The sequence below is a fragment of the Anolis carolinensis genome, chromosome 5 (assembly GCF_035594765.1).
Source record: "Anolis carolinensis isolate JA03-04 chromosome 5, rAnoCar3.1.pri, whole genome shotgun sequence".
NCBI lineage: Eukaryota > Metazoa > Chordata > Lepidosauria > Squamata > Dactyloidae > Anolis > Anolis carolinensis.
This window is the reverse complement of record NC_085845.1, coordinates 112,996,754-113,018,467: the sequence shown is the minus strand read 5'-3', so window position 1 is coordinate 113,018,467 and position 21,714 is coordinate 112,996,754. Positions and strand designations below refer to the sequence as shown.

At 42.1% G+C, this 21,714-nt stretch overlaps 2 protein-coding genes across 6 annotated transcripts in view; one reads left to right on the top strand and one right to left on the bottom strand.

Annotated features, from left to right (window-relative positions):
* The window catches only part of fbxl5 (F-box and leucine rich repeat protein 5), a 30,812-nt gene extending 25,580 nt beyond the window's left edge, over nt 1–5,232 (top strand). Inside the window, exon 11 of the mRNA XM_003220357.4 lies at nt 4,407–5,232. Coding sequence (XP_003220405.1) covers nt 4,407–4,483 — 77 coding nt within the window. The 3' untranslated portion in view covers nt 4,484–5,232. The remainder of the gene's footprint in view (nt 1–4,406) is intronic.
* Nucleotides 5,233–7,559: 2,327 nt separating this feature from the next.
* cc2d2a (coiled-coil and C2 domain containing 2A) overlaps nt 7,560–21,714 on the bottom strand; it is a 120,354-nt gene continuing 106,199 nt past the window's right edge. For all 5 annotated transcript variants that reach the window (XM_062982174.1, XM_062982176.1, XM_062982175.1 and 2 more), the window contains 5 exons: nt 14,302–14,436; nt 12,575–12,697; nt 11,268–11,326; nt 10,251–10,428; nt 7,560–9,435 (listed from right to left, as the gene is read on the bottom strand). In XM_062982174.1, the coding sequence (XP_062838244.1) occupies nt 9,247–9,435; nt 10,251–10,428; nt 11,268–11,326; nt 12,575–12,697; nt 14,302–14,436 (684 nt within the window). In that variant the 3' untranslated portion in view covers nt 7,560–9,246. The remainder of the gene's footprint in view (nt 9,436–10,250; nt 10,429–11,267; nt 11,327–12,574; nt 12,698–14,301; nt 14,437–21,714) is intronic.

Below are 21,714 nucleotides of genomic sequence, written 5' to 3'. Positions count from 1 at the left end.
AAGATATTCGCTTATCCAAGCTTCTGCTGGCCCGTTTAGCTTGGATAAGTGAGACTCTACTGTACTTTCTCATGCTGTACTACACAATATTTTAGTAATTATATTGCAATTTCCTAGATTTTCTTAATTTTGGTAACATTGTAATTGAAGTGTAATCAGAACAGAGTTCAGACTCAGCATTTATTACTGATTTATTTGAATCATAATTACCCCAATCTTGACATAACTATTTGCAGAATATTTCAGAGATAAATAAATAAGGCATCATGTGTGTTTTTGCAGTGATGTTTCATTTTCCTCTTGAGTGTTCCATATGCTTTTATAGTACAACCTGGATTTTAAATAGATTTAATATCATTGTTTCCATTTGATGCAATATGTTATATTATTTATTTATTTCAATTATTTATACCCTGCCCTTCTCACCCGAGGGGACTCAGGGCGGCTTACAAGCCGCCCCGAGTCCCCGTTGGGGAGATGGTGGCGGGGTATAAATAAAGTTTTATTATTATTATTATTATTATTATTATTATTATTATTATTAAGTGGCAATTGATGCCTTTACACAGTTACACAATGAACTAAAATGTTAAAACAGTTAAAACAGTCACAAAATACAACAGACAACGTTTAAAACAATGCAAAGTGCTTATGTCATTCACCCACCAGACCTTATACAAGAGCTTTAATTCAGACCGTGTTGAAGCCAACACATACTTATTCTTCAAATGCCTGCATACATAGCCAGGTCTTCAGTTTTTTTCTGAACCCCAGAAGGGATGGAGCCTGCTGAATGTCACTGGGGAGGGAGTTACACAGGGAGGGAGTTATACTACATCTTGTTAAGATACCACAGCATACTCAGCACTGTGAAGAGGCCCAGAGTCTTTTTCTGTTTTGCCATTGATACCTTCTTTCAGTTTATTTTTCTGCCTTGCCAATCAGAAGTGTTTCTCTACACCCACATTTTTCATAGTTTTAAAGAGTTAGAAGAAAATGAGGGGGTTCAGAAAAAGATAATGAGTGAGGAGGGTGAGAAAAGGTATGTCATTTTGCTTTCAGGAAAAAAGCAAACTTTTAGGACACATCAGTTGAGTTTCTTTTAGATTGTGCAGTAACATTTTGTGCAGAACACAGGTATTTGTAGAATCATGATATTGTGGCTTGATGTTTACATTTCTACCGATGCGGACTACCATCTTAAGTGTATATTTAGTTTATTTATTTCGTGTCAAAAGCATTGGTACAGCAAATACATTTCAAATAATGGAAATAAAAGAAAAAAGAAAAGAAATCACAAGCAACTAAATAGTTTTGGACCAAAAGCGGGCAACAGCAACCGCATTGTCTGTAGCTTTAAACAACTCCTCCTCTGTACATGAGGCAGGGCATTGTGGGCAAGCATACATATGCTGAGTTGTTTGTTCAGCTCCACAGTCACACAAGGTGGAGGATTCCTCCAGGTAGTGCCACCTTGCCAAGTTGTCTTTTGATCTGCCCACTCCACTTCTGAGTCTGTTCAGGGACTTCCAAGTTGCCCATTCCTGGTTTGCCCCTGGAGGAAGACCCTCTTGGGGGGCCATCCAGTTAGAATTGCCAGGTTTAGCTGCCCAGAGGGACACCCTTGCTGTTGCTGGAGGAACATCAAGAGGAGTGGTGGTTCTCATGAAGCCCTTCCTTGATTTGAGTCTGGTGGGAGGAGGGTGATAGCCATGCAGTGGGTGGCTTTCACAATGTTCAACCTTTTTTCTCTCACCGTTGGCAGCAACTTCCCGTCGCACATCAGGAGGGGCAATGCCAGCTAACTTGTAGAGTTTATCAACAGGTGTAGGTTTAAGGCATCCCGTGATGATTCTGCATGTTTCATTCAGTGCTATGTCCACCTGCTTTGCATGGGCAGACTTGTGCCAAACAGGACAGGCATACTCTGCAGTTGAGAAAGACAAGGCCAGGGCTGATGTTCTTATTACTTGTGGGTCTGCACCCCATGCACTGCCAGTCAGTTTCCGCAGGATGTTATTGCGTGCAGCTACTTTGTGCTTGGTGTTCATGCAGTGTTTCCTATATGTTAGTGTTCGGTCTAAGGTGACACCAAGGTATTTAGGATGGAAACAGTGTTTGAGCTCTTGGCCTTCCCAAGTAACTTTCAGTTTCCTGTTGGCTTCGCGGTTACGTAGGTGGAAAGCACACACTTGTGTCTTGGCAGGGTTAGGCTTCAGGTGGTTCTCTTTGTAGTAGCTGGAGAGATCTTTCAAGGCATTGGTGAGTTGCTTTTCAACTGTTTCAAAATCTTTTGCTTGTGTTGTAAGGCCAAGGTCATCAGCATATATAAAGCTCTTTGTGAGTGGTGGTAGTGGCTGATCGTTCGTGAAGATGTTAAATAAGGTTGGTGCAAGAACGCTGCCTTGGGGTAAACCATTCTTTTGCCTCCTCCATCTGCTTTTCTGGCCCTGAAACTCCACATAGAAGCTGCGGTTTTCTATGTCTGGACAGTTTTTGTAAAGTCAAAGTCCCGGGTGATATGGTAGACTTTATGCAGCATTTTTCTATGTTGCACCGTGTCATAGGCTGCCGTAAGGTCCACAAAAACTGTTCCCGTGATGCAGCCTTTCTCATAGCCTTCCTCGATAATAATAAACTTTATTTATACCCCGCCACCATCTCCCCAATGGGGACTCGGGGCGGCTTACATGGGGCCATGCCTAGAACAATACAATATAACAAAATATAATAGTTCAGTCAGATGAAGAATTTGACCTGTACAGTTTTTCCCTGGTCTGAAACCTGCTTGTTGTGCAATAAGCTTGGGTTCGATAACAGGTCCTAGTCGATTTAATAGCATCCTCTCATAGACTTTATATAGATGACATAAGAGGGAGATTGGTCGATAGTTCCTGGCATTGGAGGCATCTTTACCAGGTTTTAAGATGGCAATTATCTTAGTTTTCCTCCATGCTCTGGGAATCTGTTTGTGTGCCAGGCATTGATTGTAGAATTTCAAAAGCCAGTTTTCAGCTTTGGCCCCCAAGTGTTTGATTTGCTCCATCATCAGGTCATCTAGGCCAGGTGCTTTACCAGTCTTACATCGCTTGATGGCTTCTCTGAGTTCTTTCAGGTTTAGAGGAGAAGACAACTGGTGGGTTTCAAGTTCTGGCACCCTGTTGATTTTCATCTTTATTCTGCTGCAGTTGGTTTTCCCATTCTGAATTAGCTGGTGAGCTATCTGATCTGGTGTCACGTTCGCGTGTCCAGGGTTGACCAGAGGGTCACTGTCCAGGCGTCTCAGCAATTGCCAGGCTTTTCGGCTACTCTTGGACATGTCCAGGTTCTCAAGCAGCTCTATCCAACGGTCTTTCTTAGCATTAGCTAAGGCTGTGGATAGTTTTTGGCCTGCTGCTATAGTCCCATCACTGTATGGATTCTCTTGAAATAATCTGAGATATTCTTGTAGCTGATTTAGTGATTCTTCGTTTAGGCCTGGTAGGTAGCTTGTGCGACAGCCTCTAGGGATTGAGAGCCTTGAGGATCTTTTCACAGCTTCTACGAACAGGTCATAATTTTCTATAGAAGGTTCTATATCAGCAATAGCAGCTTCCAAGGTCTCTGTAAACTTTGTCCAGTTAGCTTTATTGAAGTTATATCTTCTGCGGAATGGGACACTTTTCGGTCTTACAGCTGCATATGCTACGCAGCATATTGGTCTCTGTTGTGTGTTAGGTATTGGGTTTAATACCCTTTTTGTGCATTGGTGGCTTATGCTTTCCTTTACAAAAATCAGATGAGGGTTATCGGCCGCTATTAAATGATGGTGGTAATTTACTGTCATGAAGGAGGCTCATTCTACTATTGTCGGCCCACGTTAGAACTGCTTCGCCATTTCTATCATCTTCGTCATAGCCCCAGACACAGCTGTGGCTATTGAAATCTCCCACAACAAAATGGGCTTCATGATTGTGGCAACTGGTTGGGGGTGTAAAATAGAAATCAGCCCCAGGTGGTTTATAGAGTGATGATACGGTGCAACTATCAAGTTCCACAGATAAGATTTCAATGTTGTTCACTTCTGTGAGCTCGTTCCACTGCCAGCTGCATTCCAAGAATTTTTGGTCTTCTCATTGTAATGTCTCTGTGTGTTTCCTATATACATAGGATGTCACATGAGATGTCCTCAGACATATTTAGTCTAAGGACATTTATGTATATTTAGTAATGGTTCCATTAATCTTAAGCTGTTGGTACAACTACATTAGGGTTGAAAGCTGAACATAGTTGCCAATGTAAAATCTGATTCTGTTAAAAATAAAACTGGAAGCTTTCAATGGAAATATGCATGTATGTATATATGAATGTCCAAAATGAATGCATTTCCCGTTTCTTCCTTTCACATTTGTTCTGTCTTTACACAGGTCCTCACGCTGAAACCGCGAGTGGATGCCAGAACTTGCAGTGTGGTTTCCGTGCCTGCTGCCGCTCTGGTGAATGACCTCACTACTTACCTTTTTCAGTCTACTTCATTTAGCTGAGCAGGCTTCCTCTCATGCACTTTACTTACAGCCCGCATTTTGTGTTAACAGTTCCCTTTTTGGAGTGCGATACATAGGTCCTTTTTGCTCCATAATTCAGGGTCTTATAAGCAAACTGTGTAGTGTCATGCCATTTTCACAGCATTTCACTCTGATTTCGAAGGTGGGGGGTGTCTTTGTGCTGTGGAAAACTTTTCAAATTATTTTAACACTTCTCCCCTAATGTTTGGCACTTAATTTGGTTTGTGTTTTTTGTGCTGAGCCCATAACATTTTTTAAAGCTCATGCTTAAATATAAACCTTACAGCGAATGTGAAATACATCTGAGTAACAATATATATTGTTCAGTAGTGTTTTCTCCTCCTAACCTTCTGATCCCAGAGTTGTCCTACTGCAAGATTAGGGAGATAACCTCCGTCTTATCACTGAACTTACATTTTTAGGCTTGAAAAAACAGTAAATGAAACATTCCCATCAGCATCAAAGTTTGTTAGTCTGATATGTTAACACAGCAGGCCAATGACTGTTTGCCACATCATTTTGTGGACTTCACAAAGTAACAGCTTAATAGTTGCATAGCAACCACAATCTCCTGTATCTTCTGTATAGACCCACTAAAGATGCTGAAATCTGAAAGGGATTTTTCAAGAAGTGATTTCTCTGCCATAAGAGCAACTGTAATAAGTAAATAAAATGCGGCTTTAAGGAATTCCCTTGTTATAGTCTGTTCATTTGATTCGGGGGAAATGTAGATTAATTGGAAAGAGCGCTATTGACCTAGCAACTGTATTATGGTGCATCACACGCTATTGTGTATTTTGAGAACTCTTGCACGATGGAGATGGTGGACTGAAGTATATTAAAATTCTCCCTGTTATACTAAGATAGTAGAAAGGTTTTGCCAATTACCCTACTTGAAAAAGAATGCTTCTTTTCTGTTATAGCTATTTTGATAAAATATTTAGCATCTGATATGAATGATTCCGTGTGTGTGCATGCTCCAAAATCTGTTGCTAGGTGAAGTGGCCTTTTGTGATGTCACTGGGAAAAAAATGTAACATGTATGAGGGAAAAGGAGGAAAAAAAGCACAAAGAGAGATGTAAGGTAGGACCTCTCAGAGCTGAAGAAGGGGGAAAGGGAAAGAAAAGGAGGGGAGGTAGGGAGAAGAGAAAGAAACAAGGGAAAGAAAAGAATAGGAGGGAAGAAGAGAAGGAAAGGAGGTGGAAGGAAAAGGGAAAGGGAGGGTGCAAGAGGAAGGGAGGAGGAGAAAGAAAAGGGGGAAAGATATGAGGTGACAAAGGAAAGAGAAAGAAGGGAGGAAAGCAGAGGAGACAGTGGCCCCTCCGACACATAGGCAATGCCTGGTATTTACAGTAGCCTCTCACTTATCCAACGTAATGGGCCGGCAGAACTTTGGATAAGCCAAAATGTTGAATCATAAGGCGGGATTATTAAAAAGCTTTCCTAGCGTACTAGATGCACCACAGTGATCCGAATATTCGGTTGTGAATCTGGAGGTCAGGGGGCATTAATCCTGGAATTTAGACGCACTCCTAATCACCACAGCCAAGCACTTTGTACATGCCAAGAAACCGTTGTTTATTTTGTGCGCGCTGGGGATGAACTATGGAGAAGCCTGACTCCAATAAAAGCAGAGGGGGAAGAGAAAAAGGGGGGCTCAAGGGGTCCATTACCTGTGAGAATTAGCGGCAACAGGCATCCTCGGGGCAAGAGGATGCCCTTTATAAGCCGAGGGGAAGGATCCACTGCGGGAAGATTCGACCCTCAAGGCGAGAGGAGGAAGAGGAGAAGGGGAAGGAGAGGTTGCTTGTCTCCCTCCCACACTCACGCTCCCCCTCGCTTTCCACGGTGGCGCCTCGAGATATGCCATGGCCCAAGCATCAAGCGTGTTAGGGATTCCTCTTCTTCAGAAGAGGAAGGGGAGCAGGAAAGTGTTAATGAATCTGAGGGTGAATTGGAATGGGAGGAGGAAACTAACTTTGCAAGTACCCTAATTCCAGGAGAGGCGAAAGGAAACAGAGCAAAGATGTTGTTCAGCTAGAATAGCTGCCAGAAATGCAGCTGAGTAATTAGGAACTGCCCTAGCAGCTTTGAGGGGGTGCAGAGCTATAAAGCAGAAGCAGATGCTGCCAGCTCTTGCTGGTAACAAACTGACTAATGCCTTCACTTCACTCTCCTGCTTCAAGTCTGCATCTGGATTTATTGCTGTTTCTTTGTTTGAAGTAAGACTACTGTGTGATTTGGGAGTTTACCAAGAGACTGTGTTTGCCCTATAACTTCCTTGTTTCTTTTTGCATTATTCCATTGAATGTGCTATACGTTGTTTGCTGAAGTAAAGCAGTTTTCACTTACCACAGTGTGTTATGGCTGTTTTTGAAGGACAAAACTGGACAGAGCATCCTCAAATGAGTGTCACTGGAGTCTGCACATGCGCGGGAAAGCCCGCTGTGCATTGCTGAGAAACAACTTTTTCTAGGCAGCAATGCGCAGTGGGCCTCTCCAAGCTCCAGGTGCTTACTGGGAGGGAAAAGTCTGTGCCAGCCACGTCTCGACCCTCCCGGCGGGCACCTGGCACTTGGAGAAGCCTGCTGTGTCTTGCTACTTAGAAAAACAGCTTTTTCTCAGCCATGCGCAGCAGGCCGCTCCAAACACTGGGTGTCCGCCAGGAGAAGCGAGACATGGCTGGCGCAGACTTTTCGCTCCCAGTGAGCACCCGGCGTGTGGACAGGCCTGCTACGCCAGCCCCAGCCCTTCGGATAATAGTGTCGGATAAGCGGAAGGTCGTATAACTGAGACTCTACTGTATATTAGTTATGTATTAAACTTCTTGCATGTAGGAAGTCAACTGTCCTAAGCTTTGAATTTTAATATTAAACAGCTAGCTACAGAGGTACCAGGTCTGTGCAGCACTGATGAATGATGAATGACAGAAGACAAAAGATAGAATTGATTGTATTTATAGAGTTTAGCATTTGACTGATTTAATATTGCTTTAAAAATGACAATAGACTTAATTTGAACAAAGAATGTTTTACTCAATGTTTTTGATTCTACTAATTACAAAAAAGTATAAAAAATTTCTTTAAATAGCCTTCAAATATCAATCAAGGTTTCTCTAAATAAAACTGCCCACCACAGTTCTTGACTTTTGTCCTGAAAAAGGTTTGGGATTGTGTGTAAATATATCTAGTGGCCAATAAGAGATACTTCACCAGTTTTGTTGTTGGTTGGTTGGGTTTTTTTTTTTACTCCATTGTAGGTGGCACAGTGGGTTAAACTGTTGAGCTGCTGAAGTTGCTGACCGAAAGGTCGGCGGCTCAAATCTGAGGAGCTGTTAGCCCCAGCTTCTGCCAACCTAGCAGTTCAAAAACATGCAAATGTGAGTAGATCAATAGGTACTTCTCTATTGGGAAGGTAACAGCACTCCATGCAGTCATGCCAGTCACATGACCTTAGAGGCATCCGTCTAAGGACAACGCTGGCTCTTCGGCTTAGAAATGGAGATGAGAACCAACCCCCAGAGTTGGACACAATTAGACTTAATGTCAGGGGAAAATCTTTACCTTTGACTAGGGGACTTTTCAATGTTAAAGTGATCGAGGGGAGGGAAAAGGTAAGCTGCTACCTATGATGGTAACCATCTGGTCTTCATGGAATAGTCATTAAGGTGTTAAAATTAACATGTTCCAATCCTATGCTTATTTTAAAAACCCATTTTTGAAATGTGAAATGGTATTTTAAAAGCATATGAAAACAAATGTGGAGCTTGTTTCCAAAAGGTACCAAATCCATCTAAACAAGTTTTACAGGAACTGGGGGAAAAAAACATACTGAGGAAATGCATTCTTAAAACTATAAAACTCAATTTTCTAAGCCTTGTACTAAAGTAGTTTCATACATTTTGATAGTTTTGATCTGTACACAATAATCCTAGCCAACAATGTGCTGCCACCTATAACACATTTTTCCATTTTTGTGGGGGGATTGTAGCCTTGTAGAAGCAAATTCCAGAATTGTTTTCTCCAGTCGGGTCCATTTTTCATTGGCTGCTATAATACCCCAGCTTAGAACTGCATAACAGGATGTGTATTTCTGTATCGGAGTGAAACATTACGTCTTCACATCTGTAAGATATTTATGGATGTTGAATTGCAAGTTCATTGGTCAGGAAAGCTGGGGGCTGCAGTCGTACCGTCAGGAGGTCTGCATGGTTCCTGATCCCCTCCTCTCTTTGCTATATACTTCTAGTCAGTGCCAACCTGAGTGATTGCATAAGATGTGCTGAACCTAGGTTTCTGACCTCCAACACTTTGCCAAGCATCTACTGCCTAAGAGGGCTGACTCATTTTGCTGAATGGCAAGGCCAGCCCTGCTTCCAAGCATTGACTAAAGCATGCCCGACTTAAGCAACTAAACCAGGTCTGTTCACCCTATGGTTCTCCAGCTGTTTAGGCTTCCAACTCCCAGAATTCCCAACCATTGAACAAGCTGGCTAGGGCTTCTGGGAGTTGGAGGCCCAAACAGCTGGAGTATCACAGGTTGAAGAGGCCTGCACTGGACTCTATTTTATACTCTATTTTTAGTGTATAAAAATACAAAGCTTTCTCAATTTAAAATACAAATTGATTCATAATCAAATACTAAAAAGACCAGATAAAATGCATGAAAGCATTTGAGATAAAGATCCAAGTAGGAATGCTTCTACCTGTTACGAACCAATGCAGCAACATAAATCCACACTGAAAGAACATTTTTAGGGTAAGCGTGAACATAGACTGCTAATGCAAACTCGACATTGGGAATATCAATGCTATGAACTCCAGTGCTGTATACAGCTTCTATTAAAGGTGTAACTTCTGAAAAGGGCATGTGGATAGGAAACCCAGATACCTGCAAGGAAAAAAGAAGGAAAGTATTAGCCAATAATATGTGATGCAATTTTGGGAAATACCATGGCCAGGTTGAGCAGGTGGGGTTGGAAACAGGTTTGGTAACTAATAGCATGCTTAATTCGGTAATAGTCTTAGCCAGCATAGTTAATTATGAGAGATATCAGGGGTTACAGTTCAAAAGCTTTAGAGTCACATGTTCCCTATACTGGGAATTGTTAATCTCCAGCTAAGTAGCAATTCATGTAGTTCCAATGTCATGTGTGCTTAGAAAAAACAGGTTGCAACTCACTTCTGGACTTGACAGGAGTTAATGCTTTTTTTAAAAAAATACTCCAATGACTGTTAGATTAATAATAAAATATAAATTGTTTCTGCTTTAGATTTTAATGTTAAATGATTCAGGATGATGAATGTCAATTTATAGCAATTCTGCTTCCACACTCAGTTGGCCAATGACAGTATCCCTGATAACTCAGAAGCAGCAACATACACACCTTAATGATGTTACGATGTATATTTTGTACAATAAAATATGCCTGATTCTTTTCTTGGCCCATGGCACCATCTGCTGCTAGCAAATTTGCTATCTGATGCTCTCCTAGAAAGTTAATTTTTCCAAAAATGTTTTGCCACCAAGGGATGCCACTGGCCTGGGGACTTTGCTCCACAATCAAGATTTCCTTTTCCCAGCCCCACAAACCACTGGTGCATGCAAACCAAGCAGACTTTTAAAACCACATCTATAATCCCCTTGTTGATTTAGTATTTTAAGGGTCAATGTATGATTCAAGGGACAGGAAAGTGTCACACTACTCTGTAATCTCCCAGCTGTTTCTGAAGTTCGGCCTGATGGTCATCTTCCATATCTTTGCCCTGATTTTTTTCCAGCAGGGGCAAAAAGTGCCGAAGAATGGAGGTGCAGTATCTGTTCCAACGTGTCAAGTATCTTGGCCGCCATTCCATGATCTTTTCTTTCAGTATCTTCTCAATTCTAAATTTGAATAAAACAGTTGTAAAAGCTGTTGCTAAATTTTTGCAGGTTCACTGCAACACTGGAATCACAAATTATGCAACAACTAAGATATCTGGTTGACTTTGAGATTGACATCTGTCTATAGAATGTGGTTTAAAAACAGTAGTAGAGATAAGCAACTGGAATTCTGTTGATGAGTACCTACAAGAAACACACTGAATTTTACTATGAATGATTAATGAACACCGGTAAATCCATTTGATTTTATGGCTCTCATCATAAATGGTCAGAACTAGCAATTAAACTATTACTAGTTTCAAAATGCCACAATCCAGATCTTTCCATAAGCAAGTGGAGAACTGAGTTATACTTTCTTCAGGAGAATGGAGCAGGGCTTATACTAGGCATGGGCAAACTTTTGCCATTGGATGTTTTGGACTTCAATTCCCACAATTCATAACAGTCTACTGGCTGTTAGGAATTGTGGGAGTTGAAGTCCAAAACACCCAAAGGGCCAAAGTTTGCCCGAGCCTGGCTTATATGATAAAATGTGCTTCCTTGCAAGGCGCCCCGTGCACGTTGCTAGGCAGCAACGTGTATGAGGCACTTCCCTAAACCAGCTTGCCGGGAGGGATAATGGGGCCTCCGGTTATTTGACGTTTGGCCCACCGGTTTATGTCAAATAACCGGAACTCTACTGTAGTTGGCTTTCTAGTACAAGAGATCTTTCTGTGCCATTTTTTTATGGAGAGAACTATTTGATTATTTAACACCACACCACACTCGGATATTGAAAGTCAATGGTCACTTGATACAGACTATGGCTAATTAGGTTACAAAACAGCAGATGAGATTACCTGCTCTGTAGATCTAGTGCAGCTGCATTGTCTGCAGGTTGGTAGAATAGCTCTTCGGGCTGATAAAATATGAAAGAAGATATCATTTGGTGTTAAGTTATATGAAATATGCAGTCTTACTGAAATCCATTACAATGGATACCTGTCAAATAATACAGTGAGGTGATACAAAGACAAATAAAAGCTTTCAAAAAATGTTTGGAACATATTCTGGCTCTGTAAATTTGGCCAATATAAGGAGCTCTGGGCTTTACCTATTAGCTCAGTGGTTCTCAACCTGTGGGTCCCCAGATGTTTTGCCCTACAACTCCCAGAAATCCCAGCCACTTTACCAGCTGTTAGGCTTTCTGAAAGTTGAAGACCAAAGCATCGGACCCACAGGTTGAGAACCATTGTATTAGCTGAATATGCTGAATATAACAGAAAGAAAGCATTCTTGTTCAGTGTTAAAGAGTTTATCCACATTGGGTTGCTGTGAGTTTTCCGGACTGTATGGCTATGTTTCAGAAGCATTCTCTCCTGATGTTTTGCCCACATCTATGGCAGGCATTTTTTCCACATTGTTTACAGGATCAGTTTAAGAAATGCTGCATTCTATCAACTTCACCTAACAGATATGTATGTGTGGTAACATTTAGTTTAATTCTTAAGAAGAAAGCAATTCTACAATACATCGCTTTGTTATAAAATCATTCCAATAGGCATCACAATATTAGACTTCAGAATTCTTATACTGGGCCATTCTATATCATTTCTACATATTAAAATACATTTTAATAATTTAAAACTTAGTAGATAAAATTAATTACCAGAATTGCCACCTCCTTTTACAGTAGACATGTCTCTCACATTTCATAACTGGTCAACAGTCTGCTTCAAACTCTTCTATGTGCTGCAGTAAATCTGCAGTGTTATTTGAAAAACTATGCCTTCCATTATTGCAGTGGTCCTCAACCTGTGCGTCCCCAGATGTTTTGGCCTTCAACTCCCAGAAATCCTAACAGATGGTAAACTGGCTGGGATTTCTAGGAGTTGAAGTTCAAAACATCTGGGGACCCACAGGTTGAGAACCACTGTATTATTGGAAGAGAAGGTATATAGACCTGGCTGGTTTATTATTTGAAGGATAACAATATACACAAACATGTGCACGTATGTAATTTCACTAACTTTTCCTAAGACTGCATAGTAAAAGTCTAGTTTACTATCTGTCTCAAATCCCCTCAAGAAAATTGAAATAGAAACATGGAGGAAAAGCTAAAAATATATTTCTGTGCTAGAAAATGCTTGAATAAAATTTCTATTACCTGCACACTAGCAAGACCAGGGAATGGCAGACTTCTTGAAAAAAAGGGTTTCCAATGTTTGGATTTGGTGACATCAAAGCTTATTCTCGGCGGGGAATTGTACTGTTGAATATTGAACCAAACCTAGGAGAATATAGGTTGTTAATACCACTTAAGAGCAAACCAGTACTAAGTTTCTATTTTGACCTGAAGAACAACTTGGTTTTACTTGGTTATGTTTTCCTGCCTGGCAGGGAGTTGGACTGGACGGCTTTTGGGATCTCTTCCAACTCAATGATTCTAGAGTTTGGAAAAGTTTCTCTACACTACTATGTGCAGACTCCTAGCTCACATCTTAGCTCATCCAAGGCACTTGTGCTAACCCTACTGGGTTGTCTCTGGCCACCTGGCCTTTATCATTACAAACTTTTGAAACCTCTTTCATTATCTCTTGGTGCCTTGGACTTACAGAACTAGTTCTCCAATGCTGGTCCCTATTCTTATAGAAATGTGGTAGATGGCAGGAAAAAAATCACCTGTATAGCTGTCCAATGTATATGTAAGTCTCTGGAAAAATGGCTGATTTCCACCAATACTGTGAAAATGTACAAAGTTTCAAGAGTTTTTTCTACATAAACTATGCATTTTATTTACCAAAGGAATGTACATTGTATTCTGCTGACAATGGGGAACTAAACAAAAGAAAGGGGAAGTAATTGTAAAAATTGTGACCTATACTATAGTGGCACGACAACTATGTATAAACTTTGGAAACTCAGTTGAATATTGTATTATCCTGTGAAGGTAAATACTGTGAGTGAATGAGGGAGAGAGAGTTTATGAGAACCTTTTATTACTGGCAAAACAAGAAAGTAGGAGAAGTATGGGGTGGTGGTAGCTGGCTAGTCTTTGTGGGATTTATATTAAAAAATCTAAAACAAAAACACCCAGCCACAAAATGAACACTTGCTTTGTGTGCAGAAGACAGCCAATTTACCATATTTACTTGAGTCTAATGTGCCCCCCCCCCCCAAAAAAAAGCCTAATGTAATGCAGTTAGAACACCAAATATTCCAGCAGTTGAAAGGGAAACCTTGGGGTGCATTTATGCTGTAGAATGAATTCACTTTAATTGCCTTGGTTCAGTGTAATGGAATCATGGGGGTTGTAAATATACAAGGTCTTCAGCCTTCTCTGCCAAAGAATGCTGATGCCTCACCAAATTACAAATCCCAGGATTGCATAGCATTGAGCCATGGCAATTAAATGAGAAGTGACTGTCCCTCAAATAGGAACTCCAGGTGCTACTGAAAGAGCTTTCCTTTTTGCTTTTGCTCAGAACTAAGATTACCATATTAGGCAAATCTAATGTGAATCTTAATTTTGCCAAGAGTTTTTTTTTTCGTGTCAGAAATTACTTGAGAAACTGCAAGTCACTTCTAGTGTAAGAGAAGTGTCTGCAAGGGAACGCCCGGATGTTTTGAGGTTTTTAACATCCTTGTGGGAGGCTTCTCTCATGTCCCCACAATGTTGACATGAGAGGTAATTTAACCAAAAAATGAGCATTAGATTAAACAGGGTAGTTCCTTTCTTCTCCATCTGAAGATTGAGTTTCAGAGACAGATAGCCTAGTAAAAAGGATCTGTGTACAACCTAAAGTATGTTGCCTAAATGGATCATGGGCTCGACCCAGGAGCTTCATAGATTCATAAGATAAAAAGACAGATACATAAATGTGAATGACTTACATTGTCACAGGAAATTAAGCAGCCAACACTTTGTAACGGGCAAAAAGCATCATACTGTCCATAAAAACGACCACAACTGGGATTCCAAATTACATACTGATTTTGCTCCCAAGTTAATACATATGCTGTTGGTCCCTGGAAATAAAGTTTTTAAAAGTCTTAGAAAATAATTTTTATAATACAGAATACATTTCAATTGTACATGTATTTGGACATTTGCCATTTCACAGATCTCTCCAAACTTTCAACTTCTTTGTGTATGAGACACAAAGCTGGAAAGAAAATGAGGATCTGTGAAATGGCAGGAAACAAAGTGTAGTGCTCAGCACCAATCCACATCTCTCATTATTTCACAGATACTTAAGTCTCTTACTAGCCACCATCTCGTTGGCATAAAAGAAACAAGGTTGGAGACCATATCTGATAGACAAAAAAGCAAGAGTGTTGCCGCTAGCACCTGAAAGGCAAAATTGGATGTCTAGCAGAATAAAATTTGGAGGTTTTGGAGATTTCCGGATAAGAGATGCTCAACCTTTAGTTCATTTTTGGATAATAATTTCTTGAATCCTGTTGGGAGTGTTCTGGAAGTTGCAGCCCCCCCCCCCCAAAAAAGTAACTTTTTCCAATCTGAGCATGCTCAGCATTTTAAACCCCATACTGCATTCTATGGGGAAGAAGAATTCAGTAGGGGAAGATAAGCTACAGCTGAGCACAACATATCCAATATTTCATGTTCCCCCAATGTCTATTTTTTGTCTTCAAGAACATTCCACTAGACCCGGCTTAATAGGGAACCTATGTTCACTGTACATATAAGTCAGTCCAACTGAGAATAAAGAAAGCAAACATGTAGCAGAGATACTCAAGTTCTACTTTAGACCCAATGTTGTTTGCAAAACAGTATTTATTTGAATAAAACTTCTCCTGCCCGCAGAGCAGCAAAAAACTGGCAGCTCTAGCCCGGGGTGGTAAACTTCAAAGATCCAAGGAATTTGCTGCAAGGATTGCACCAGACTCAAAAGTGTAAACAAATGTTTCAAATATATATAAAAAATCAACAGTGGCTGAAAAGTCAATTTCTTTCTTCTTCTTCTTTTTGTTCCTTTGGGCTTGCCCCGAACTCTGCCGTTTTTTATTCCAGGTATGGCACATGATCATTTGATTATTTTTATTGCTGAGCAATGGGAGGATCCTGAAGGGAGGGGTGCATCATAAAGATGGCATGCCTTGGAGCATCCTATGGCCCATAGGCTTGCATTAGGCTGCCTGTGCTCTGGATGGAGATGAATCAAGCCATGTCAGGGTTAGCTGAGTGAGCATCATGGAGTGGCCAGGCAACGTGCATTCAAAAGGAAACTAGTTCAGCTGCAAGTAGGGAAGTCACTTTCCTATTGTGGAGTCTGACAAAAACACAGACGAGAGAGAAGATGGCAACAAATGGCTTGTCTTGAGCTCAGTTATGTATAAAATGTTTCAATATGATGGTCCCAATTTTAAAGCAGTATATTTCATGTTGGCTACATGTTACAATTACACAAAAAGTTACAAATAATTTAATGGTTTATCAAGGTTTACTAACCATTTTGAGCCAAAAATCAATCTAAAAAAATAACTCCACAAATGGAGATAATCTCATTAGCTGGACACACCCTGGATTTGATTTTTAGAATCGGAATACAAGTGACTTTATCTTCAGTTTTAGAGATTCCTTGATCTGATCATTACATCCTGAACACTCAAATAAAGAGTTCACCACCATAGTGTCCGGAGACTGAACAAATTTTTGCGCGGCCAAGGAAGCTGATGGATCCTATTAGACTTTCGAGTGTTTCGGATTACACAGCCGATTCTCTGCATGAACGAGTGGAAAATTGGAATAAAAATCTATCAACTGCCTTAGATATAGTTGCCCCTAAACGGGCTTTTCGCCCTCGCTGGAATAGATCTCCGTGGTTCACGGATGCATTACGTCAGATGAAACTTGAGCAGAAGAGATTAGAACATAAATGGCGCAAGAAACTGATGAAACATCGAAGTTGGCTCTCGAAACACATCAGAAAATCTACGAAGCAGCCACCAGAGAGGCCAAAAAAGAATATAATTCCTCACTGATAGCTTCCGCCAGATCTCGACCTGCTCAAATATTTAAATTTTTTCATAACATCAAAATCCAACCCATCCAGCCAAAGATATGGCCAGTCAAGATATTACAGCAGAGACCTTTCAGAGCTACTTCATAAATAAGATCAATCTGCTTCGCAAAGGACTACCTCCCACAGAGGACACATTGAGGGAAGTAGAGGCTTTCTGGCCATCTAGTGACAAACTTCTAGAACTCTTTGTGCCATTAGAAATGGAAGATCTGGAAAAGTAGCTGCAGCAAGACCAACTACCTGCTCCCTCGACCCTTGTCCCTCCCGGTTGGTTAAGGAGTGCTGGGAGGGACTACGAGATCCCTTAGGAAACATCATTAACAGCTTCTTGGAACAAGGAATTTTCCCAGAGTGTCTTAAAGAAGCAGTGGTTCACCGTCTTCTGAAAAAACCAAGTCTAGAAGCCGCCATACCTAGTAATTATCGCCCAGTTTCAAACCTTCCGTTTTTGAGCAAGGTGATTGAACCGACAGTCGCGGGACAGCTACAGCAATTCTTAGATGAGACTGCGGGCTTAGACCCCTTTCAATCAGGCTTTTGTTCAGGTCATGGGACAGAGATTGTCTTGGTAGCTATTACTGATGAAATTCGTCATCAGTTAGACCGGGGCGGATCAGCGCTATTGGTACTCTTGGACCTTACAGCTGCATTCGACACCGTGGACCATGACTTGCTGATCCATTGATTGGCTATGTCTGGTGTACGAGGTTTAGCTCTTAAATGGTTCGATTCGTTTCTCCGGGACCGGAGACAAAGGGTGGAGTGGGTAGGCCAAAGCTTTGAGAGCTCCTGCCTTTGCTGTGGAGTTCCCCAGGGTGCTATCCTTTCGCCCCTGTTATTTAACATCTACGTCCGACCACTTGCTAGACTAGTGCGGAGCTTTGGCATAGAGTGCTACCAGTATGCAGATGATACCCAGCTACTCTTGTGTCTCGAACCTGGGACAACCACGATTCCTGATAACTTTAAGCTGTGTTTGGAAGCAGTGATGAGTTGGCTGTGAGCGAGTAGACTAAAAGTGAATCCCGCAAAAACTGAGATACTCTGGCCCGGCCAGCCACCAGATTTAATCCAGTCACTGCCTGATTTTGATGGGGAAGTTCTGATTCCGTCTGCTACTCACTGCCATAAGTAAGCAGGCCTTTTTTATCTTCACCAGGCAAGGAAATTAGCATCCTACCTTTCAACAGAAGCATTGGCAATGGTAATCCATGCAACAGTCACCACTAGGTTGGATTATTGTAATGCCTTATACGCCGGCCTTCCGAAGAAAAAAACCCAGAAGATCCAAATGGTCCAAAATGCGGTGGCCAGGCTGCTAGCGGGATCATCTATAAGATCCCATATTACACCGATTCTGAAACATCTGCATTGGCTACCAATAGAACATCGGATCTCTTACAAGATACTGATCCTGACATTTAGAGCTCGAAATGGCCAAGGATCATTATATCTTAGGGACCGCCTCATTCCTTTTTTCCATCAGTGGTCACCTCGATCCTCCCAGGAAAATCTCCTATATGTACTGGGCCCTAGGGAGGTACACCTGGAAGCTACAAGGCGTAGAGTCTTTTCGACCTATGCTCCAATTCTGTGGAACTCATTGCCTCCATATGTTAGAGCAATGTTGGAGTTGTGACCTTTTGTAAAAGCACTCAAGACTTGGCTGTTTGGTTGTGCATTTAAGTAAATCAGATCTAATTTGCCAAATAGTCACTGTTGAATGTTTTTATGTTGAATGTTTTTATGTTGACTGTTTTTATGTTGAATGTTTTTATATTGTGGAATGATATTTTAAATTGTAAGTCGCTCGGAGCACTCTGGTGGAGAGCGACTAATTAAGAAATAAAGTGAAGTGAAGTGAAGTGAAGTGAAATGAAATAAGTTGTGTGGTTGCCATCTTGTGAATGACAGGCTAGGTGTTGTTTGTGTGCTGGGAGAGGCATCTAGCAGTAATCATTTGGAATTCCATACTCCATTCTTTCGTGATTGCAGAGATATGGTGATTTCAAATCAGGTCCATCTTCTTGAAGCACTCTGTATCTCCAGCTTCTTTTTTCAGTGTTTTCTTATTTTCAGTCTGCCTAGATATTTTACCATCTGTGTACTGTTGATAAAACTCAGAAGTTTTGGGTTCTCTTCAAAAGGCTCATTAATGGTGTCTTAATCGTCTGTTTATTGGGAGGTTTTTTTTTAAAAAAAAAGACATAAGATATTTTAGTTGATATCTTGAAGACCTGGGATGCTGTAATTAACAATCTGTTTTTTTGTGTGTCAGGAAAGTCTTGAGAAACTGCAAGTCACTTCTGGTGTGAGAGAACTGGCCGCCTGCAAGGACGTTGCCCACGGGAATGCCCAGATGTTTTACCAACTTGTGGGAGGCTTCTCTCATGTCCCCACATGGGAAGCTGGAGCTGACAGATGGGAGCTCACCCCGCTCCCCGGATTTGAACCACCAACCTTTTGGTCATCAGTCCTGCTGGCACAAGGGTTTAACTCATTGCACGACTGTGAGCCTAGCAGTGAAGATTCTCTGCTTATACTACGTTCTGCAGAAGATTTATCTTCTTAAAACACAGAGTTCAAGCAGTCTATGAATGTAGAGGAATCTGGAAGAGTACAGAGGAAAGTTTCACTATGAACACCGTGACAGAGAAATTGGTATGGATTCCCAGCTAGAGGAAGACCAGGGTAATTGAATGAGCCAGAAAACATTTGTGGACATAAACTTTATTAGAAAATCCACAGTGCAGTGGTTCCCAACATTTGATCCTCCAGGTGTTTTGGACTTCAGCTCCCACAGTTCCTAATGGCTGGTGAGATGACTGGGATTTCTGGGAGTTGAAGTCCAAAACACCTGGAGGACCAAAGATTGGGAACCACTGGCTTAGTGAGAGGGAAGAAGAGAGGCTCCCTACTAGAGAAGCTGTCTGGTGATGGCATTGTTAGGTGACAATGGCTATTTGTCACAGTAGCCCAATTTGCATTGCCAGCTAAGGGACATTACATGCTCATTTCATTATGAAATATTGTAGTTTATCAATGTTATGCTTCCTTGTTCATTGATTATATGTGGGCCTATAAAATGGTTTTAAAGTAATCTCTAATATTTTGAAGAATGTATTTTTTTATTTTAATGTTTATTTATTTATTTATTTATTTTTCAAACTTATATGCCGCCACTCCCCTAGGGCTCGGAGCGGCTTACAAGAACCGGCTAAAATCAACAATTTAAAGAACATCTTAAAAACATCTTTAAAAAATCTTTAAAACATCCTAAAAGCACCTTTTAAAACATCAACAACAGAACTCAAAAGCCTGTCGAAACAGGTGTGTCTTACATGCCCTGCGGAAGGCCAACAAGTCCCGCAAGGCACGAACTTCAGGTGGCAAGGTGTTCCAGAGAGATGGCGCCACTACTGAAAAGGCTCTGCGTCTAGTTGCAGTTAGATGCAAAGTCTTAAAACTGGGGACTTCCAGTAGGTCTTGGTCCTTAGAACGGACGGATCTCTGGGGTTTGTAGGGAGTGAGGCGGTCCCTCAGGTACATCGGCCCTAGACCATGTAAGGCCTTGAAGGTAAGTACCATCACTTTGAAAGTGATCCGGTGCTCAATTGGTAACCAGTGCAGCTGCCATAAGATTGGTGTTACGTGGCATCTTATCGGGACTCTCGCAAGGAGCCGGGCAGCTGCATTTTGCACCAATTTGAGCTTCCGGATCACCGACACAGGAAGGCCAATGTAAAGGGCGTTACAATAATCCAGTCTCGAGATGACTGTAGCCTGGATCACCATAGCCAGGTTGTCCCTAGACAGATAGGGGGCTAGCCGTCTAGCCTGCCGAAGATGAAAAAAGGCAGTTTTGGTAACGGCGGAGACCTGGGCCTCCATCGTCAATGAAGGGTCCAAGAGGACTCCCAGACTCTTTACCAGTAGAGACGGGCGTAGCACTTTGCCATCCAGGGTTGGCAACTGGATATCCCCACTGCCCGGTCGGCCCAGCCATAGGATCTCCGTCTTTGCTGGATTCACCTTCAACCTACTGGAACGCAACCATCCAATAATGGCCTCGAGGCACTGATGAAAACTGTCGGGTACAGACTCCGGTCGGCCCTCCATCTTTAACACAAGCTGAGTGTCGTCAGCATATTGATAACACTCGAGCCCGAAATCTCGGACCAGCTGAGCAAGTGGTTGCATATAGATGTTAAACAACAGAGGGGAAGAGAATGGCCCCCTGAGGAACCCCACAATGTAGAGGGGACCTCTCAGAGACCAGGCCTCCCCTCTCTACTCGCTGTCCATGGTTGTGAAGAAAGGAGGCCAGCCAATTTAAAGCTGTCCCCCTAACTCCAGCAATGGCAAGGCGCTGGGTCAGAAGATTGTGATCGACTGTGTCAAATGCTGCTGTGATATCCAATAACACAAGCAGCACCGACCCGCCCTGGTCAAGCTGGCATCGGAGATGATCTGTGATGGAAACCAATACAGTCTCTGTCCCATGCCCCGCACGGAAGCCAGACTGGAAAGGATCCAGTCCGGCTGTGTCATCTAGAAACTGCTGCAGCTGCACCGCTACTGCCCTCTCAATCACCTTGCCCAGAAATGAAAGATTTGAAACTGGGCGGTAGCTGGAGGGAACCGAACGATCTAAATCTGGTTTTTTCAGCAGAGGAGAGACCACCGCCTCTTTTAATCCCTCTGGAAAGACTCCTTGCTCAAGGGAGCTGTTTATTATCTTCAGCAGCGGGTCATGTAATCCCTCCAAGCAGGATTTAACCAACCAAGAGGGACACGGATCGAGGGAGCAAGTGGTCGGTCTAACTGCAGCTATGAGCCTATCGACAGCCTCTGCGTCCAGTGGGATGAACTGGTCGAGGGTGGGCCCAGCAAGTGGCCACGGAGTCTCAAGTTCTCTCATTGTATCAATTGTGGCGGGGAGGTCCCGGCGTAGTAGTGGGATCTTGTCAACAAAATAGCTTTGAAAACCCTCGGCTGAAGGGGCCTGATCATCACTTTTTGGGTTGGTAGGAACCGTCGTTAAAGATCTAATTATTTTGAACAATTTTGCCGGGCGTGAGCCGGCAGACGCTATCAAAGAGGCATAGTATACTCGTTTTGCTTCGATGATAGCATGCTCATAGGACTCCATAAATGCCCTGTAAGCTGATCTCGAAGCTCTGTCATGAAGTTCTCGCCACACGCCCTCTAGCCGTCTCTTTTCCCGCTTCATCGATCGAAGTTCCTCAGTGAACCAAGG